This window comes from Chelonoidis abingdonii, chromosome 4 (assembly GCF_003597395.2).
Source record: "Chelonoidis abingdonii isolate Lonesome George chromosome 4, CheloAbing_2.0, whole genome shotgun sequence".
In the NCBI taxonomy this organism is placed as follows: Eukaryota; Metazoa; Chordata; order Testudines; family Testudinidae; genus Chelonoidis; species Chelonoidis abingdonii.
Window position 1 is genome coordinate 3,287,435 of NC_133772.1, and position 22,273 is coordinate 3,309,707.

At 44.0% G+C, this 22,273-nt stretch overlaps 2 protein-coding genes across 2 annotated transcripts in view; both read left to right on the top strand.

The window, feature by feature from the left end:
• LOC116828821 (olfactory receptor 5G9-like) overlaps positions 1-5,843 on the top strand; it is a 29,665-nt gene extending 23,822 nt beyond the window's left edge. The window contains 2 exon segments of the mRNA XM_075065976.1: positions 4,989-5,278; positions 5,281-5,843. Of these exon segments, the coding sequence (XP_074922077.1) occupies positions 4,996-5,278; positions 5,281-5,843 (846 nt within the window). The 5' untranslated portion in view covers positions 4,989-4,995.
• Positions 5,844-14,060: 8,217 nt separating this feature from the next.
• Positions 14,061-15,017, top strand: LOC116828822 (olfactory receptor 5J3-like). The gene has a single exon (XM_032787295.2). It carries the CDS (start codon positions 14,076-14,078, stop codon positions 15,015-15,017), a length of 942 nt encoding a protein of 313 aa, XP_032643186.2. The 5' UTR covers positions 14,061-14,075.
• Positions 15,018-22,273: the final 7,256 nt, after the last annotated feature.

The following is a 22,273-nucleotide window of genomic DNA, read 5'->3' on the forward strand; positions in this document are numbered from 1 at the left end:
GAAGTGGCTGAGCTGGAGGAGCTAAGGGAGCAGAGAGGTACATAGATGAGACTTTCGGGACACAGCAGAACAGTCCCATCCTCTGCGCTGTTGAGGAGGATGAAAGCCCAGGGAAGGAGAAACATCCAACTGGAGCAGAGGAAATGATCCCATAGTTGGACTATCCTCCAGATGATGTTGTGGTATCCTCTCGCATTGAGGAACTTCTCCAGGGGAGGGAATCCAGCTTTTAGGAAATACAGGCATAGTATGGGCGATTGATCATAGAAACACAGATTTGATCATTAGAAACACAGATAGCTGGGTTTGCAATGATCAAGAGAACCGCATAGTGACTGCCTGCGTGGTGCAAAGGTTGCGGATTCTCGAGACATCTATATGGCTTATGTAGCGCTGGGGAGGAGCTGGTGGTCATGGTACATTGGAAGTACCAACAACATGGGGAAGGATAGGGAGAGGTCCTGGAAGCCAAATTAGGCTGCTAGATAGAGATTGAAGTCCAGGACTCCATAGTAGCATTCTCTGAAATGCTTCTAGTTCCATGTGCAGGGGCCAGTTAGACAGGCAGAACTGCAGTGTCTCAATGCGTGGATGAGACAATGGTGTTGGGAGTAGGGGTTTAGATTTATTAGGAACTGTGGAAGCTTTGGGAGAGAGGGAGCCTAATACTGGAAGGATAGGCTCCACCTACACCAAAATGGAACCAAATTGCTGCACTTAAAATTAATAAAGATTGTAGAACAGTTTTAAACTAAGGCTGGGGGAAAGCTGACAGATGCAGAGGAGCATGTGGTTTGGACATCCTTAGGGGAGGATCTATAAATGGAGATTCCCTATGTCCTAATAAAGAGGAGAGGATGGAAAATGAATAAAATACAGGAGGATCTGATGAGAAACAGTTAAATGAAAAAAAGTCCCATTCAATTACATCATGCAATAGAGGACAGCCAAAAATAAGTTTAAATACCAATACTAGAAATCTAAATAAGATGGGTGTGAAATAAGAGTGCCTAGTATTAAATGAGGATTTGATATAATAGGCATCACAGAAACCTGGTGGAATGAGATAATCAATGGGACACAGTAATACCAGGGTACAAAATAATCGGAGGGACAGAACAGGTCATGCTGGTGGTGGGGAATGACAATATGTGAAAGAAAGCATAGAATCAAATGAAAATAAAAATCTTAAATGAACAAATTGTACTATAGAATCTCTATGGTAGTAATTCCATGCTTAAAAAACAAGAATATAACAGTAGGGCTATATTACCAAACCACCTGACCAGGATGGTGTTAAGTGACTCTGAATGTTCAGGGAGAATTAGACAGGCTATTAAAATAAATAACTCAATAATATAATAATAATATAATAATGGGGGTTTCAAACTATTCCCATATTGACTGGGTACATGCCACCTCAGGAAAGGGATGCTCAGATAAAGTTTCTTGGACACCTTAAATTACTGCTTCTTGGAGCAGCTAGTCCTGGAACCACAAGAGGAGAGGCAATTCTTGATTTAGTCCTAAGATGGAGCACAGGATCAGGTCCAAGAGCCGAATATAGCTGGACCAGTTGGAACAGTGACATAATATACTTAAATTAACATCCCTGGTGGGGAGGGGGAAACTCCACAGTGGCCCAATACTGTAGCATTTAATTCAGAGAAAGGGGACTACACAAAAATGGGAGGTGTATGTGAAACAGAAATTAAAAGGTACAGTATCAAAAGTAAATCCCTGCAAGCTGATAGAAACTTTTAAAAACACCATAATAGAGGCTCAACTTTAAATGTATACTCAAATAAACACATAGTAAGAGAAACAAAAAAGAGCCACCATGGTGTAAACAACAAAGTAAAAGAAGCAGTGAGAAGCAAAAGGCATCCTTTAAAAAGTGGAAGATAAATCCTAATGAGGAAAATAGAAAGAGCATAAACTGGCAAATGAAGTGTAAAAATAAAATTAGAAGACCAAAAAAGAATTTGAAGAACAGCTAGCCAAAGATCCAAAAGTAATAGCGATTTTTTTTAAAACACCAGATGCAGAAAGCCTAATAAAACAACCAGTGTGGGCCGCTGGATGAGATGCTAAGCAGCACTCAGAGACGATAAGGGAGAAACTAAATTAATTCTTGCATCGGTCTTCACTGTTGAGGATGTGAGGGAGATTCCCAGACCTGAGCCATTCTTTTGGGGTGACAGATCTGAGGAACTGTCCCAAATTGAGTTGTCATTAGAGGAGATTTTGGAAAAAATTGATAAACTAAACAGTAATAAGTCTCCAGGACCTGATGGTATCCACCCAAGAGTTCGAAGGAACTCAAGCAAATGTGAAACTGCAGGACTACCTAACTGTCATCTGTAACCTATCACTTAAATGAGCTCCTGTACCAAATGACTGGAGGAGCTGTATGACAACAGTTTCAAGTATGCAAAAGGTTGTTACAAGAGAAAGGGTGCAAAATTATTCTCCCTAACCTCTGAGGATAGGACAAGAAGCAATGGGTTTGAATTGAAACAAGGGAAGTTTAGGTGGAGATTAGGAAAAACTTCAAAACTGTCAGGGTAGTAAGCCCTGGAACAAATTACCTAAGAAGGTGTGGAATCTCATCACTGGAAGTTTTTCAAGAACTAGTTGGACACCTGCCAGGGACGTCTGTTATTACATCGGCCTGCCTTGCTTGCAGGGAGTGGACTAGATGACCTCTTGAAGATTCTTTCCAGGCCTACACTTTTATGATTCTATGATTGCACACATCAGGCTAAGAGGAGAAGATCGGGCCTGAAATGCTCACTAGAAGGGATTTGGAAGAGAAGACAGCACCTGGCCAGCAGGAACAGACCCATTCTCTCTGGCCTTGGGGCAGGCAGGGTAGAAGCAGCACTGCGCGTGGGCAGGGGAGGAAGAGAGAGAGCCCTGCGGAAGCAGTTTGGACTACAGAAGTGAGGGCCAGAAGAGGGGTGGGACGCAGGACTATGCAAATTTATAGGTGGGGTTGAGGAACGTGAATTGATGGGGAATTTGCCAGGGAGGGGATTCAAGGCTGAGTGATTCGGCTGCAGATCACACACCAGCAGGGCTCTTCAGGTCAGGCGAGACTGGGGAGGAAGAGATCTCAGATGTGGGCAGGAGGGAGAGATCACAGATCGAAGGCCTATGAGCCCTCAACCAATCCCCAACGTCCCACACCCGCCTGAATCTCGCGCTTCCCTCTGCGGATCGCCCAGTCACCGGGCTCAGCATCACCCGCGCCCCTGCCTGTCTCTCGTTCGTGCCCCAGGGCAAGCGCGCCCCTCCAGCTGCCGGCCCCGCCCCTAGGGTCACCAGACAGCAAGTGTGAAAAATCGGGACAGGGTGCGGGGTAATAGGAGCCTATGGAAGAAAAAGTCCCAAAAATCAGGACTGTGCCTATAAAATCGGGACATCTGGTCACCCTCCCACGTCCCATCGCTCACGCCCATGTGCACCCCCGGTCCCGTGTCCCCGGCGCGGCGGCCTGTACCATTGGGTGGTCGCGCTCGGTCATGGCGGCGGGGCTCCCAGCTGGGGCAGCCAGCAGGGCAGGGGCTCCGCGGTCCCCGCAGCTCCCAGAGGGCTCGGAGACTCGCTGAAACCGAACGGCTCCAACCACCACCAGCCCGTCTCCTGATTACCAGTAAGCCCCGCCCGTTACTAAGCGCATCTCCTGTCACGCGACAAGGGTCGTAGCCTATCAGCGATCCAGACTATAGGCCCCACCCTCCACCCAGGCTTGAGCAGCCGCTCAGATCGGTCTGTTCGGCACTCGCTTGATCGGGTCTGTGGTGGCTGGCAGTGTAGAGAGTGCGGCCGCGGGAGCCTTGCGCGCCCCGGCCCCCGGAGTGCGGCATGGGGCTGGCTCTAGCTCCGAGATCCCCGACGGGGGCGCTGAGGGCTTTCATGTGCACGGGGTGAGGAGCGGGGATCTGCCCCGGGACCTGGGGGGGACCGGGATCTGGCCCGGGGAGGGTCTGGGGGGGCTCGGGATCTTGCACCGGGGAACGGGCTCGGGGAACCCGGGTCTGGCGTCAGGAAGGGGCTGGGGGACCAGGCCGGGATCTTGCACCGGGGAGGGGCTCAGGGGGACCCGGGGTCTGGCCCCGGGAGAACACTGGGGGAACCGGGATCTAGCAGTCAGGAAGGGGCTGGGGGGACCCGGGCGGGATCTGGCCCTAGGGAGGCGCTCGGGGGACCCGGGGAGGGTTCGGGGGACCCTGGGTCTGGCCCCGGGGAGGGGCTGGGGGGACTGGGACAAATCATCCAAGGGAATGGGGTAAGACTCTGAGGAGCATGGGTTCCGTCCTGGGAACAGCCCCATCGAAGGGATGGAGATCCGTGCTGTGATACGTCCCTCCTGTGTGCAGCCCCTGGGGCAGGGTGAAGGAGATGAGGCGTCTCCCTGGCTTCGACGGATAGAGATCTTTAGGAAACGTTGGCGCATCACCGCCCCCGAGGTGTGAGGGTCCGACCGCCGGGTCATGCAGTTCCCTTTTGACATACGTTTTGTATCAGGAAGGCTAACCCCAGTTAAGGGTTCGTGGGAATAAGCCTGCCCCTGTGGCCCACGTTATACAGGACTGGTGTGGCGCGGGGGGGAATGGAAATACCCCAGGCAGGTTCCACCTAAAATGCTACTGAGCTTAAACGTTGTCAGACTTTGCAGACATGTAAAATTTGCCATATTGGCTTGTGCTGGCGTCTCCCCCCTCATCTTTCCAACCTTCCCAACCTTTTCCTTCTTCCTCTGGAGTGGCCAGGACACGGAGGAGGAGGAGGAAAGGGTAAGAACCAGCATGGCAATCATTACTCCAATTTAAGGCATCAGCTGGAGTTTGTACACCTTAAATTTATGGAGTAAGGAATGGGTTTGTCCTGATCTCCTATTTTTTACTCTCCAGGGAAAGTTAGGACGTCCTTAATTGTTGTGTGAAGCTAATCTATATGTATCTATTGCTCTATAATTGAAGGGCAGTAATGCTCTATTTCTGCACCCTGGTGGGGAATCTAGGGATGATCGTGTTAATCCGTGTTGATCCCCGACTCCACACCTCCATGTATTTTTTCCTCAGCAGCTTGTCTTTCTTAGATATTGGCTACTCCTCTGTGATTGCCCCAAAGACGCTGGTAATCTTTTCTGCAGAGACTAAAGACATTTCTTTTGCAGGGTGTGTAGTTCAGTTTTTCTTCCTCTCTCTCTGTGCCAACACCGAGCTTTGCCTCCTGGCTGCGATGGCCTACGATCGCTTTGTAGCCATCTGCACCCATTGCTTTATCATGTTGTTATGTCCAGGAAAGTCTGCATCCAGTTGGTGCTGGGCTCTTATCTCTGTGCCTTTGCCAATGCAGTCGCCCACACTAGTTCTTTGTTTTGTCTGTCCTTCTGCCACTCTCATGTCCTCGATCATTTCTTCTGTGACATCCCTCCTCTCCAAAAGATCTCATGCTCCAACACTCACATCGATGAGCTGGTGCATTTCACCTTTGCAGCGATAGCATCCATTGTCACCATTGTGATCATCCTTGTCTCCTATACTCATATCATCTTTGCCATCCTGAGGATCTGCTCTGCTGAGGGCAGGCGCAAAGCCTTCAACACCTGCGCTTCCCACCTGACGGTCATTGCTATGCTGTATGGGACTCTCTTCTTTATGTATCTGCGCCCCATCTTCAGCGACTCAGCAGATCAGGATAAAGTGGTGGCTGTGTTCTATACCCTGGTGATCCCCATGCTGAACCCCCTGGTCTACAGCCTGAGGAACAAGGAGGTGAAGGATGCCTTGAGGAGAACAATGTATCAGAAAATTATTCCTCGCTATATCTAATATGGGGATTTTTTAACTGATCAGTATTGGAGCACAAGCATGAGCTAGTTCTGAGTCATTAAGTCAACAAGCAGAAATATCCTTCATTATGTGATATACAGCAGAAGACAGTAAAGAAATGGAAAGTTGAGCCAGATAATGCAGGAAGGTGTAATTTCACTTGATAACAATGTCCAGTAACAGTGTTATAGTTTTGCCATTATGCATTGTTATGTGATGTCTGCAAGGATAAGTATCCTCCTCATTGGTTTCATTTGCTACCAAACTGTGTCAGCTAGTGTATCAGGAGACACAAAGAGATGATATCCTATCCACTCCTGTCACCTCAGCACCCACATCCCACACCAACCATCACTTTACAAGGAAATAAAGTACATTGTATATGTGGAGGTATATTTGTAGATAGACTGACAGATTGATGGTTATGCACAGGGCTGGATGCGTAGCTAGACAGATCGATGTGCGAATAGATAGACAGACAAACATCATTTTACATACACATGCAAGAGCAAGGACGATCCATTGGCCAACCTAAGGCTAATAAGGTCTGAGTTCAAGTTCTTGCCATGTGATCTTGATTAGGTCACTGAGAACCAGTTTTTCAATGCGGGTAGGTGCCTTTAAGAATTGCAGTTGCGTGGCTTGTCTACAAGTAAAATGCTATGGAGGCACAGCTGTATTCCTGAAGGGCTACAGTGTAGGCACGACCTATGCTTACAGGAGGGGTTCTCCATTGGTGCAGATAATCAATCTTCCCAAGAGGCCATAGTTGGTCAACAGAAGAATTCTTCCTTGACCAAGAACTGTCTACACTGGGGTTTGGGTCGGCACAGCTACGTCTCTCAGGGGAGTGGATTTTTCTAATTAAAATTCCTAGTGTAAAACAGGCCTTAGTCTCTCTGGGCCTGACATTCCCGGCTGTAAAATGGGAATAAGGGCACGTCCCTATCTCACAGGTAGGTAAGTACATTGAAGATAGTGAGGTGCACGGCTACTGATAAGATCATGTATTGCACCAAAGTAGCCACCTCGCTGTAAACTTACTGGTCTGCATTTGAAAAGTGAGTACTGATTTTGGATGCTTCCATTTTTCAGTTCCCAACCTGAGACCACTTCCCAGGACTGGGTTATCAGGCAGCGCTGAGCACCTGCCCTCTATAACCTTTCTAAGAGGTCTCAGCTTGGGCACCCAAAAATGGAAACACCCTATACTATAGCAGAATAAGAACTCAGCTATAATTAAGGCCAGCTTTCTGTTTAACTGTGGTGTAGCTTTTAGAGCACTTAGAACAGTCAGATTGCCTCACAATTTGGTGTGTCTCATGGGGGCATGGGGCTCTGCTATAAACCCAAATTTGGAGCCATTTGATCACAGAATTACTAAGATACAGCTCCTACCCCCAAACAGCTTTTCTTAAAATTAACAGATTCTATACTTCCTCATACCCAACATTAAATCTACAGACTGCTCTTGTCTCCTGCCTCACGACTGACAATACCCATGACAAGAAAAACCAGCTGCCCTGCTCCTGACATAACCTACATCATTTGATATTGAAATAATGTAGACAGGAACCTCAAGGGACACATGCACCTGTCAGGGATGGTCCAGATAATACTTGGTCCTGCCTCACTGAAGAAGACTGGACTAGATGGACTATTGAGGTCCTCTCCAGTCCTATATTTTTACGATTTATATCAGGAGTTCTCAACCTTTCCAGACTACTGAACCCATTTCCAGAGGTGGATTTAGTCTTATATACTCCCAAGTTTCATGCCACTTAGAAACAACTTGCTTACAAAATCAGACATAAAAATACAAGTGTCACAGCACACTAGTACTGAAAAATTGCTTCCTTTCTCCTTTTTTATCATGTAATTATAAAATAGATTGCAACTCTCCTGTTGAGAAACACTGATATAGTACATAGAGCAGTATAAAGAAGCCATTGTCTCTATATAATTTTTAGTTTGTACTGACTTTGCTAGCACTTCTCATGTAATCTGTTGGAAAACTAGGCAAATATCTAGATGAGTTGATGTACCCCTGGAAGACCTCTGCGTACCCCCAGGATTGCACGTACTCCAGGTTGAGAACTATTGATTGATATGTCTCCTTTACTTCAATCACACACACTAGGGGACTGAGATCCATGTTTCATCATATCTCAGTCACAGCGCCAACTTATTCCTCTGCCATTCAGTACACCTACGGTAGAGTACAGTGAATGCAGCTGGAGCGCAAGCAGGAAATTCCCGGTGGTTATTACCAGCTCCAGTGGGCAGAGTTACGGTTGTGTGGGCATGTCCCTGAACTTTGTATTTCCTGGTTTTCACAAGTTTGAGTTTTGCTGAACTCAACATTCTGGAAAGGCATGAGCCATCATGGGGCAACCATAACTCTGTGCTAATGTAGGGTTGTTTTTTTTGCCATTTATTCACTAGTTAGTCTGGAAAATATTGATGTAAAGCCTATGATTCTTATCTGTCTGTTGCATGCCTTTATTGGTTCTTGTCTAATACTGAGATTGTACATCCCTTGGGGCGGGGAACATGTGAGTCTGATTTAGTTTTGAAACACCTTGCACATTGCTGGCTGCTCTGAAAATAATAATAATAATAAATAGTAATAAATATCAGTGTGATGCTAACATGTTAACTAATCCATCATGTCCTCCTCTTATTGTAGCATATAGGAATAGGGTGCTATTTCTTTAGGCTGTGGATATGTCTAGGAGGAGGGAGAAAAAATATTCTCCTTAACCTCTAATGATAGGACAAGAAGCAATGGGCTTAAATTGCAACAAGGGAAGTTAAGTTGGACATTAGGAACAACTTCCTAACTGTCGGGGTGGTTAAGCCCTGGAATAAATTGCCTGGAGAGGTTGTGGAATCTCCGTCATTGGAGATTTTTAAGAGCAGGTTAGACAAACACCTGTCAGGGATGTTCTAGATGGTGCTGCCACGAGTGCAGGGGACTGGACTTGATTCCTGTGGTTCTATGGTCACAGAGAACATACCATGCATACTGACCACCAACACCACCCAACAGCTGCGCAGTGGACTCAGCAACAGAAATTAGACCAAACTAAATGAGAGCCAGAGAAGACTAGTTAGTCTGTTATGTGTCACAGGCAGAGGACATCAAAGACCGAGGTGCACCAGTGCTTCAGGCATTTGTAATGGCAGGGAAATAAGTGAGTGAGATATACCCAGATAATCCTGGCAAGTGACTCACAGTAGGATGCTGCTGAGGAAGTTGAACCCCACCCCCAAGATCACTGCCAATCTGACCTGGGGGAAAATTCCTTCTCAACCCCATATGTGGAGATCAATTGGACCCTGAGCATGTGAGCAAGAACCAGTCAGACAGCCAAGCATGAGAGAGGGAATGCTCGGTGCTACCTCAGCGAACCAGCCCTCTCCAGTCAGGGTACCAGCTCCAACCTTGGCCATCCCTGATGCTTCAGAGGAAGATATTTAACAACAACAACAAAAAAAACCCTCCCAGAATATAATGGTGAAAAAATATCACTTCCTAACCTCTGCTAGTGACCAGCTGAAAGCCTGAAGCTTTTGCGATAGGAACATAAGACATAAACCACAAGTGAACCCCAGGGCTCTCGAGCCCTGCCCCCCCCATCACAAGCAACCCCAACAGGCAACTCCATCATACAATCAGACTCATAATTCATCCCGCTCTCTATTAAAGCTAATTAAGTGGCTTGCCCCCACAACTCCTATTGGGAGGCTGTTCCACAACCTCCACCTTGAGATGGTTAGAAACCTTCTTATAATTTCCAGCCTGAATTTGTTCATGTCCAGTTTATATGCATTTGTTCTTGTGACAAGATCGTCCATTAGTTGAAATAGCTTGTCACTCTCCCTGGTATTTAGCCCCTTAATGTAGTTATAGTGCCTGATGTTAGCCCCTCTCAATCTTCTTTTTATGAGACTAAAAAAGCCAAGTTCTTCCAGTCTCCTCTCATGAAGTTCTCTGTACCTGTTCTGGTTTAAATGAATCTTTCTTGAACATGGGTGATCAGAATTGTGCACATTATTCCAAATGACATCTTACCAGTGCCATACAATGGCATTAATACTTCTCTCTCTCTACTGAGAATGCCTGTCCCCGTGGTTCTCAACCTATTTACCATGGTGGGCCGCATATGCAGCTCTCTATGTGACATTTGGGCCGCATCCAGACAGTGTATGTACTACCTGTATGGCCCCGAGGATGTCACATGGGCTGCAGCCATGTGCTGATTGGGCCAAAAGCTGAGAATCACTGACCTAACCTAATACATCCCAAGGTTGCATTTGCCTTTTCGTAGTCTCGTTACAGTGGTGGTTCACTGTCACCCTGTGATCAACCCCACAGCACGGTCTCTCTCCTCCTCTATTGCTTCCAGCTTGTGATCTACAACTTGGAGAAGTTCCTATTATTAGATCCTTAGACCTTTCACTTTGTACTATTCAATTTCATCCTATGACTGTCAATCCTGTCATCAAGGTCAATTCAAATCTTTCAGTATAATATTCTGATCCTCCTCTGTATTGGTGATGCTTCCCAACTTTGTATCATCAGCAAATTTCATTAGCACATGCCTACTTTTTGTTCCGAGGTCATTAATAAAAATATTGAACAAGATTGGTCCCAAGACCAGCCCTTGAGGAACTCCACTAGTAAGCATTCTCCATTTTGATCATTCATCTTTCAGCACAACCTGTGTCTTTCTCCTGTTTAGTCAATTCCTTTTGCACTTTACAAAACCTGTTCTATTCTCTAGTTTAACTAATAATTTCTCATGTGATACCATGTCAAATGCTTTACTAAAGTCCAAATATATTAGATTTACAGAACTCCTTTTATCTAAAAATATCAGAAATATTCCCAGAGAAGGAAATGAGGTAAGTCTAGCATGATCTACTTGTAGTGAACCCATGTTGTATTACATCTCCTTTACTATTTACCTCTCTGAATTTAAATATTCTGTTTTTCACATTTTTCTCTAAAACCCAGTTTCATCTGTCAGTCTTAGTTAGTGGCAGTGGAATAAGACTTCAGTGACCTTGTTGAAGAATTATAGTATTCATCAAAGGTCCAGAGTTTTCTATCCTCCCCCAGGCTCTGCAGCATACTCTAAAGCTAGGTTGTAAGGAAGTATGTTTGTTTTCCCTTGTTACTATATTCTCCTCCAAATTGCTTTATAATTGCAGCTAAACCACAGTATCTCCATAATGGACCAAAAAGGATTTGATCCGATCTGAATGCCCAAACTTTGAGTTATTGACCTTTGGGCCAGTAGTGAAATTGATTCAAGCCATGTGACTGGCTGGACTAGAAGTTACTAGATTAGTAACTGAAGTTACTAGATCACAGGCCCTGGTTCTCATGGGGAACTTCAATCACCCCGATATCTGCTGGGAGAATAATACAGCAGTGCACAGACAATCCAGGAAATTCTGCACAGAATATGAATGTGGTGTGAATTCTGCATTATGCAATGGGTCAGAATTCCCCCAGGAATAATGGGGAGAAGAGGTGAGAATAAACAATCATGTCACTCAATACATGGCAGGAAGATGCTAAGTTATTATGGTTATGTAAGTCTATATAGAATAGAATCAGAAATTGGGGGGTTATTTTGGGCTTCCTTCCACCCAAATGTGGAAGATAAATTATCCTTGTGAAAAAAAAAAACCTGGAATAGAAATAGTGAGCATATGAGTAAAAATCTCTCCTTGCACCCCCACTCCCGACAGAACAATATATTGGAGGGCAGTTATTCTGTACCCAAAATGTCTGTCTGCTACATGAGTCTTAATTACTTAACTGTACGATTCTGTCATCAAGAGATCTGAAAACTCCAGGGAATCTGTCTTGGCTTTATCAGCTACAAATAAACACTTCATCTTAAAAATCCGTCCTTTTACTAATGTAAATCCTTTCAAGCCTTTCGGTAAATGCCAGCTTTCATCAGCAGGTAGGTTCCACGGGGCTGTATTTGAACTAAGTGGGGATAAATAATGGAGTAAATCATTGTATTTTCCTGAGTTAGAAGCATCTTCTTTTTAGTGTAACTCTATTTTATCTTATTTATTGGTTAGTCAAAGTGAAATGCAGCTAGCAGGCCGGAAAGCTAAAATAATAGGAATTATTCATGACAAGCAAGATTCTGATACAATCTCTATTGTTGGGAAGTAACTTAATCCTCAGATAGCACCATTCATTTTCATTGGTTAATCATGGTGTAAAGTATTATGCAGCCTTAGAGCTGGTTGAAGATTTTAAATTATAATTAATTTATATAATTTTAATGATAATTATATTTTAAATTTTGTGGGAAATTTAACGCAGCTTCCCCATCACCATTACAGATTTTACAAAAAAACCCACAAAAATAAAGCAGCTGAGCCCCTCCTCTCTAAGTACATATTTTGCATTTGAAAAAATGTTATTAAAATCTGTAGGGTCTTAGGTTCCAAATTTCATCACACATTGAGAATATCCCACCCCAAATATTTGGGGTTTATTTCCCTTTTTTTTTTCCCTGACACATCAGAGGAAGTTCGACAACAGTGAACATTTTCTACAAAAATGCATTTTTCATAAAAATATGATTTGGTTAAAATAAATTTAACCACCTCCACTCAACATGGGTTCCAACATATCATACTGTGGTCCTAAACAAAACAAAGGGCTACACAGATGACAAAAAGTTTTACAGAAAAGTTAGTAAACCCCAAAGTTAAAGGTACAGAAGCTATTTTTAATTTTTTCCCCTTCTGCATATGCATTATTACAGTTCAAGTCGTTTGAAGTCAATTGAAGTTTTGCCACTTGCCTTTAGTAAGATCAGGATTTAGTGCAAAATATAGACATATATGCAACTGAGATGAAAATTATCAATATATTTCTGACCGGTAAAGCAGAACTAAATGACAAACTCACTTTTCTGCAACTGAAAAAAAGTCCATGTGGCTCTAAGTACAATGTATGTACTGGATAGCACAGTGGTAGTGCCACAGAGAAGGCTGAGTTTGCTTCCACTTAAGCAGAAATTCACTGTGGTGTGCTGAGGTCACTGCCTTTCATGTGGACCATATTAACTCCTTGTTTCCTTGTACTTCCTTATTAATCTGTCTGTGTCCAGCTGTTGCCTCTGGACATATTTAAGCCATGTCCTCCTCATAGTTACAGCACTACACCCTAACTAACAAATGAATTTTCTGAGAATTTGCTAGTGCATCTGTTAATAAATTTCTGAGTTAAAATTAATTTAAAAAAATGTCCTTTAAACATTTAACACAGTGTCAAATTATTTATTTCTCCCTAAATAACCCAACCCAGGTCCTCCCTATTTCAATGGAAATTATCAAAGTCTTGGATGGATCTGGGGCAGTGGGTTGTTTTATGAAAAGAACTTTTTAGATCTTTTTCCCTTTTATTTTACTTAACTGAAAATACCCCCTTCACAGTAAAGTATATTAACAAAACACTATTGATAGTGTCACAGTCTTTGAAACAATTCACATAGTAATTTATTTCAAAATCACCATACATGCAAGCTCATTTTCATTAGGACTCCGTGGTGTTATATTTCACGTGCTCAATGTTGTCTACATATGAATTTTAGTATAATTTTCATGTGAATGGTTTTAAGGGACACTAAGCCAAATTCTGCACCCTCTACCACTGGGTTATTTTGAGAGTAAGTGCATTAACTACTGTGTAGTCGCAATGGGTTCAAACAACTTGTCGATTGAAGGATTTAGATTTATTTATAAGAATATACTCAAGTATGCAACGCGATCATGCAATTGATGATGCTACAGTAATGCATATGAGTGACAGTTACTGTGTTAACCAACAAGAGGAACTGAACTGGGACTCTCTAGAATGCAAGCAGGAGTGTCTACAGCTTGGCTAAAGCGCCAGCCATTGAAGCAATGGGCTATAACAGAAGCACATCCTTTGTACATCAGGCCGTGAATGGGACACACATAACACATACTAACCAGCGAGTTACAGACATTAAGGTCATATGTTGCTATGCATTCCAGAGTGTTTTGTCTACTACGTACTCTATGAAGAACTTGCAGCTATTGCCAGGATTCACAGGGAGATGGGGCACTCAAAAGCCCAGAGTGGTGAATAAATGTAAATCGGTTGCTATAAGCATCATGATTAATTATTTTTCCCTGCAGATAACAAGGAAGTTAACACGAATGACTAGAGACAATCACACCACAGTGACCAAGTTCATTCTCATTGGCTTAACAGATCGTCTGGAGCTGCAGGTCCCGCTCTTCGTCACGTTTTTTCTCATCTATCTCATCACCCTGATGGGGAATATTGGGATGATCTTGGTAATTCAGATCGACCCCCAACTCCACATGCCCATGTACTTCTTCCTCAGCAACTTGTCTTTCTTGGATGTCTGCTATTCCTCCACCATTGCTCCCAATATGCTGGTCAATTTCTTAGTGGAGAGCAAAGCCATTTCTTATAGCGGGTGCATTACGCAATATGGCTTCTTTGTTGTGTTTGTCACCACTGAGATCTTCCTCCTGGCTGTGATGGCGTATGATCGTTATGTGGCCATCTGTAACCCACTGCTCTACATGGTCACCATGACCAAGAGAGTCTGCATAACCCTGGTGGTTGGGTCGTATTTCTCGGGCTTGATTAACTCTTTGATAAACACAAGCAATTTGCAGAGATTGTCCTTTTGTGATTCCAATGTCATCAATAACTTTTACTGCGATCTCACCTCTCTCCTGAAACTCTCCTGCAGTGATGTCTCTGTCAACGAGAGGCTACTCTTTACCTGTGGCAGTTTGTTTGAAATGAGCACATTTCTGATCATCATCATCTCATACATTCTTATTGTAATTGCAGTGCTGAGGATCCGTTCTGTCCAAGGCAGGCATAAAACATTCGCCACCTGCGCCTCCCACCTGACAGCTGTTACTATATTCCATGGGACCATTTTTTTCATGTATTTGCGACCCAGCACCAGCTACTCACTGGACACAGATCAAATAGCCTCTGTGTTCTATACGATAGTGATCCCCATGTTGAACCCCCTGATCTACAGCCTAAGGAACAGGGATGTGAAATGTGCTGTAAGGAAACTGCTAAGTAGAAAAGTGATTGTTACTCAGTGAAAATCTAGCATAACATCCTTTAGAGTAACTAATGGGAAAGGGTGGTAGGAGAAAGGGGTCTATGCTGGGATGGAATCAAGAACTCCATGACAGCAGCATCGCCAGAAACAGTGTAAAGGTTCTTCCAGGTGACAGATGTGTAAGGTGTTTATCAAAACCACACAATGTGCATTGCATGATATAAATTCACTAAAGCCAATTATATCACTTAAAAGTTCTGTGCTATCAGATCCTAAGTAGAGTAGCATTGAATCAGTCTGCTCCATTTTTATTCAAAATAAATAAAACACCTTTCATGTAACCCCCACCTTCCCAAGAGCTCAGCCCACTCTCGTGGTTAACTGGATGGTGCACCAATACTCCTGACCCCTGCTGGGTGGAATCAGAGTTATGTTCACAGCATACAAATAGAGACGTTAGATGTAAGACTAAAATACACTTTTGGAAGGTTGCAACATAACACTTTTATTTCTTTAGAATTCAGAACAATAACATACAAGGACATTGAAACAGAGTGAGACAAAGCAGGCTGCTGCCTAAGGCTATGTCTACACTGCACACTCCTTGGGGTGGCATGTAAAGCCCCTCACCTGGCATGCCTCCTAACACCAGTATAAATAGCAGTGTAGATGAGGAGGCATTGCTTAGATGAGTAAAGACACAACTGAAACCGTAAAGTATGTATCCTGCGTGGTTCTGTACGTGCGCAGCCACTACCTCCTCCATCTACACTGTTATTTTTAGCAATATAGTGTCACTCTATGTCACTGCCGCCTCATTGCCAGAGACTTTCACTTCCACGTCTAGCTACACACTGCAGTGTGGACAAAATCTGCTTTTCACTGCAATGTACCTACACATACCCTACATACCACCACCAGTGCTGTGCAGTTTAGACATACCTTAAGTCAGGGAGGCAAAACTCACCCTCCCTTGTTCTAAGCTCTCTGCAGAATGACTCAGATCATAAGTTTCCTTACAGAGCCTCCTCGTTCTGGGTCACCACTTTTCCCAATGGCAGGACACACAGCCTCAATTGCTCTGGGACTGGGCGGTGGAGCTCCAGCACCCCCTTTGTCCCATTGTGAGCTCCTTTAGCAACTCCACCTTAGTTCAGACTCCCATGGAGGTTTTACCTTCCTATGGAGTGATGCAACCCAGCAAGTGTTTACAGTGACATGGGGCAGCCTTTGGAAAGTGAGGTAGCATTTTGTAATCACCTGGAATATTGCATGAGCAAGTCCTGAGGCTAGCAGAGGAAAACCAAGCTTAAGAGAAATCCCAATTTAAAAATAGAATGAGGCAGGACATAAAAGGATTTGAAGAGCAATTAGCAAAAGACACAAAAACAGAAAATTGTTTTTAAGTATCTCAGCATCAGGAAGCCTGTTAAACAACCAGTGGGGCCACTGGACAATTGAGGTGCTAAAGGAGCACTCAAGGAAGATAAGGCCATTGGGAAGAATCTCAATAATTTTTTTGCATCGATCTTTACTGCAGGACCAGATGGTATTCAAGCACGAGTTCTGAAGAAACTCAAATATGAAATTTGCCCAACTACTAACTGTGGTATGCAACCTATCACTGAAATCAGCCTCTGTACCAGATGACTGCAGGAAAGTTAATATAATCCTGATTTTCAACAACAACAAAAAAAAACATACAGAGATGATCATGGCAATTACAACAGCAAGCTTAATTTCAATACCCAGGCAAATTGGTTGTAACTATAGTAAAGAACAGAATTATCAGTTACATAGATGAAAATGTTTTGTTAGGGAAGGGCCAACATGATTTTTGTAATGGGCAATATGCTTCACCAATCTATAGGCATTCTTGGAGGGGGTCAACAAACATGTAGACAAGGGTGATCCAATGGATATGGTGTACCTGGACTTTCTGAAAACATTTGACAAAGTCCATCACCAAAGGCTCTTAAGCTAATTAAGCAGTCATGGGGTAAGAGAGAAGGTTCTGTCATGGATCAGTAACTGGTTAAAACACAGGAAACAAAGAGTAGGAATAAATGGCAGGGTTCCATAAGGAACTGTATTCAACGTGTTCATAAATTATCTGGAAAAACAGGAAAACAGTGAGGTGGCAAATCTTGCAGATGACACAACATTACTCAAGAAAGTTAGGTCCAAAGCTGATTGCAGAGAGTTACAAAGGGAACTCACAAAACTGGCCGATCAAAACTTTGCAGTCGGGCAAGGAAATTCAGTGTTGATAATGCAAAATAATGCACATTAGAAAACATAATCCTAACTAGACATACAAAATGATGGATCTAAATTAGCTGTTACCACTCAAGAAAGAGCTCTTAGAGTCACTGAGGACAGTTCTCTGAAAGTACATGCAGTGGTGGTTCAAAAAGCTAACAAAGTTAGGAGCCATTAGGAAAGAGATAAACAAGGAGACAGAAAATATCACATTGCCTGTATAGAAACACATCGTATCCTCAGTCCCTGAATACTTTGTGCAGTTCTGGTTGCCCTATCTTTAAAAAAAAGATATGTTTGAATTGAAAAAGTCCAGCAATAAGAATGTCCAGAGTTCAAGCTTTAATTTTTTTGAGAAAAAGCTGAAATTTTCTACTAAACCGGATGATGCATAAGAATTTGTGTGTATGTGTGTAAAAATTCCATAGGCAAGGGGAGCGTTTCCTGAAAGCTTTAATGGTGAATAACTTTCTTCTTCAGAGAACTGCAACCTTTCAAAATGGCCACCAGCTCTCATAATTGTCGACAGGAATGAGGCTAAAGCTGCCTTTAAGCAAAGAGGTCCTCTTTCAATATGAACACCACCTGCCATTATTTCCAACAACAGTAAAGTCAAGTTGCCCTCACAGAAGCTGATGGCCCATGTCCCCAACACAGAGAACCATTATCTTTTAAAGGTCATATGCACCTTGCTGTTCTGTAGAACAATAGAATATGCTAGCTGTTTTGAAAGAGGACAGTTCCACTTCAGAAGATACCAAGAGGTAAAGGCCAATTCTGTGTTGAGACCATGCTGCCGAAACCTCTCCAGGTTCAGATGTGGTACACATGCTGCTCTTAGTTCTCCAAAAAGAGATGTATGTCACCCGAATAGATAACACTGTATGGATCCACAATGTCCGCAGCTACATCACTGATGAAATGTTGCAAGGTCAGGGGATTCACAGCAGGGGATAATGGTTCCAATCTATCACTTTGCTCAGGAGCCGATTGTCTAAACAGAAGCATAGCAGAGTCCCACATTTCTTCTTCCCAAAAAGGGCCTGGGCACCCGTGGGAGATGCTTATTTATTCTGCGGATGCTCTCATTTCTGGGCCAGCCCCACAACCCTCACAGCCTGATTCTTCCAAAACTGGCCTCTGGGCATGGGGACAGGGACAGTTCTGGCCTGGCCCCAGCTCCAGGGGTCGGGGGGGGGTGGGGCAGGGTGTTCAAGAGCGAGGTACTTGGCTTGGTTTCTCCTCCAGTGCTTTAGGGCTCTAAATCGCCGCTCCCCCCAGCCCTTCCCCAGACACATGTGAGACAGACAGAAACTGCAGCAGGGTGGGAGCTGGTCATGCGAAGCGCGGGGGGGGGGCCTTCAGTGGCTGCCCCAGAGCATAGCCCTGCAGGACTTGGGGACCTTCCAAGACGATGGTAAATAACTCGGCCATGACTTCGCTGTAATGTCCTCCTGCTGCAAGGGACAAGGATCAAATCAGAGACGTCGGACACCCATGAGAACAGAAGGGGTAATTTAATGACACTGTGAGCCCGAAAATTTCCCTTCCCACCTCCCCATTGTCGAGGGACTGAATTCCCCACTCAACCCCCAAACGAAATCTTCTCTCTTCTCTAGTGACTTCCATCCCTCTCCACCCTATTGTGGAATGAACCTCTGCCCCCACTCCTCTCAGTCGCCCCACGAGAACGGTTCTCAACCTCCCACCAGGGGAATTCCACTCCGCTCCCAGAGCCCTCAGCCTCCTCGCCCCCCCAGCTGAGGGTTGGGAGGCTTTTGGCCGTAAGTGCCAAGGGGGTGAGAGACTGGAACACTTTCCCCAAGGGATCCCCATCCTCCTTAAATGTGATGCCATGGGAAGTAGCTCTGGGAAATGGGGCATTAAGCAGCCTCTGTTGACTGACTCCTCCAGTTCTCCAAGAGCAGGTGGGGGCTGGGGAACATGATACCAGAGACTAGGACACTGGCTGAGGCCGGAAGGGAGTGAAAGGCTCACAGAGGTGCTAGGGCGTGGCAAGCCCCTGAGCAAAACTCCCCTCTGCTGAGGCAATTCCTCGTTAAGCTAAATGCGGTGTCAATTTGAGGAAAAAATCAATAAAAAAATACAAATAAATAAAAAAGATGTCAATTATTTCTATTCCTCAGTGTGGTCGTCCCATGTTGGACAGACAGTGGACTGTCAAAATGAAATATTAAGCTAGCAGCCGGGGGTCCAACAACGACTGACTAGCCAGCAGGACACCCCATCTCAAGGTCTCCTGTACATCACGTCAGTTCCTGAAGATGAAGGCCCAAGGTCTGTAGAAGGAGGGACCCAGCCCCCTGAGAAACAGAGGCCTGGACAGAAGTCACTGCTCAGAGTTGCATTGAAAGTCAGGGATAGTGCCGGGGATGGAGCCCAGGAGTCCTTTTGTCAGGATCCACACATACCTCTAGCGGAACCTCCGCTTCCAGAGCTGGGAAGTTGCCAGCAGGACTCTAGTCCCAGTCTCCCTGGCTCCAGTGTGGACCTGTTTGTAGTGACTGGAGACAGTGGGTTGGGAATCAGGGCTCCTAGCTTTCTTGCTGGTTTTCCTCTATACCGTCTCCCTGCCACCAAAGGGTGAACCCATGAGGTGGTGGAAATCATATTTTGGAGATTTGTAGGGCAGTTTGGACAAAAAAAAATATTAAAATGTGAAATTGACAACCTTTGTTACAGGATGAATTTATGACAAATCTTTAAATATTAAATAGAAAGAGAGAAAGAAATAACAATTCATGGAAACATGTTATGATACCAAGTTTTTTCGACAGTCCTTCACTGAGGTTGAATAGGCTAAGGGCCCTGGAAAGATTAGCTGAAATGCTAACCCAGCTTGGGCAGCAGTTAGCTTCCCTTGAAAGGTGCAGAAAGATTGTCTTCCTTTCAGTTTATTCAAAATTCGTTCAGTCCCAATTGACTAGTTTTGTTAAGAAGTAAGAAAGGCATTGGAAATTCACAAAAAGCAAACTTGTTTTCCTCCTTCAATCTGTGGCAGAAAAACTCGGATAGATCTACTGGTCAAATCAATCTAGAAACAAGTGGAGCACAGAAGATATTTCAGTTCACTAACACACATCAAATTCCTTTCTTAAAGAATATCTTAGTTTAAAAATGCACAAACAAATTTTAATATAACTTGTTTCTTATGCTTCTCTTTCTAGGTCTGGTATGACCTTGCTGTGTAACCGAAGGAGAGGTCAACTTCCTTTCTTCTTAATCTCTGTATAGGGGATGAGAATTCTACTCGTCCTAGCAGCGACAGAGATTTGACAACGTAGGCATGTTAGAGCCCTTGTGCTCTAAGGACAATGGCAAGATGTTGTTTGGGCCAAGAACCTGATGGAGATTGCTGGCTTGTCCCTCAACCAAAGCCAATACGACATCTCTTTATTTTGCATCATGAGTTAGACCTTTCTCTAGCACCCCCCTGTCTACCGCCAGCCCTCAGGTGTTCTTTGGGATACGGAAGGCTGTTGGGGGTACAGGAACTGGATTTGTTACTGGCTCACTGGGTGGTTCTAGCCATGAGGGTCTCAGGCTAGACGCAGAGGCCCACTTCCCAGATACACGATCCACGTGGATTGATTTCCATTCCAAATGTTTGTAGTGTATTTCTTGATTATTTTGCCTAATGAATGATTGATTTCATCAGAAATTCTTAGTAGTGGCCGATGCCAGAAACAGAGCAATGTTTTCAAGTGCACTATGGAAGGCTTAGGGTTGGCTGTTAGGAAAACTTTTTCACTGGAGGGTGGTGAAGCTCTGATGGGTTACCTAGGGAGGTGGTGGAATCTCATCCTTACAAGTTTTTGAAAGGTCTAGCTTGGAACAAAGCCCTGGTTGCATGGATGAAGTTTGGCTTGGTCCTGCCTGCAGCAGAGGAGTTGACTAGATACCTCCTGAGGTCTGTCCAGCCCTAGTCTTCTATGATTCTAGGAATAGGGATCATTCAAACATGTGACTTGCTAGTTTTGCAGGATACAAATACAAGAAAAAGGTTAAGCTAGAACCATTTGTTTTCATTTCAAACAACTGAGGAAAAGAAGGATCTCTAGTTCGTGCATACTGAAAACTGAGTGTTCTGCTCATAATGTTCCTCCAGATTTTAAGAAGTAGTAGCCACACCTCCTCCTCGCTAAGCGTTATTCAAATCACAACAGGAAGAGAAGCCTTACTTTTCAACTCAATCAGTTCTTACATGTTGAATGAATAGCTGATCAACTGGAATGAAGAAAATATTCTTTCTGCACCCGCAGAGAGGCCTAGTGCTGCCAAAATCTGGTGAGTGGTTTCAATAACTTTCTGTGGCAAGTATCAGAGGGGTAGCCAGTGTTAGTCGGACCCGTAGAAGCACAGAGAATCTGTGGCAACTTTATAGACTACAGACGTTTAGGAGCATAGAGCTTTCGTGGTGAATACCACTTCTGGACCCCCAGTCTTAGGCAATGATCTTCCACAGTTTCAATGCTTTGACTTTCCTCTGACACTGGCAGCAAACATTGACTTCTCATATATATTTAACTAAAATTGTTTAATAGGTTATAACAACTATAGGTCTTAAGACTCTTGTCACAGTTTCAATTTCCATTCCTGAAAGGTTTAGTTTTTCAAAAACAAATAAAACTCTTTTGAATACATTTTAAAATCTACTTTAAATTTTTAAAACATGCTTTTTGGGATTTTTGGTTTGAAACAGCCATTAAAGTGGCTGGGAGTGGCTGTCTCATGTAAAACGCTTTTGCCTCTCTAGAATTGACTATTCCTCATCTACATCCACTCTGATGAAATTGGCCTCCTCAACAATGGTTCTCACTTACTGAGTATACGCCTTCCCTTCATGTGGTCATTATATAATGCCTGCTCTGTAACTTTTACTTGCCATGCATCTGAAGAGAAGTGAGGTTTTTTTACCACGAAAGCTTATGCCAAAATAAATCTGCTTGTAGTCCTTTAAGGTGGCCACTGGACTCCTTGTTGTTTTTGTGGATACAGTCTAACATGGCTACC

Excerpts from the sequence above, each read along its gene's own strand:
- LOC116828822 (XM_032787295.2), top strand. The coding sequence starts at position 14,076 with ATGACTAGAGACAATCACACCACAGTGACCAAGTTCATTCTCATTGGC.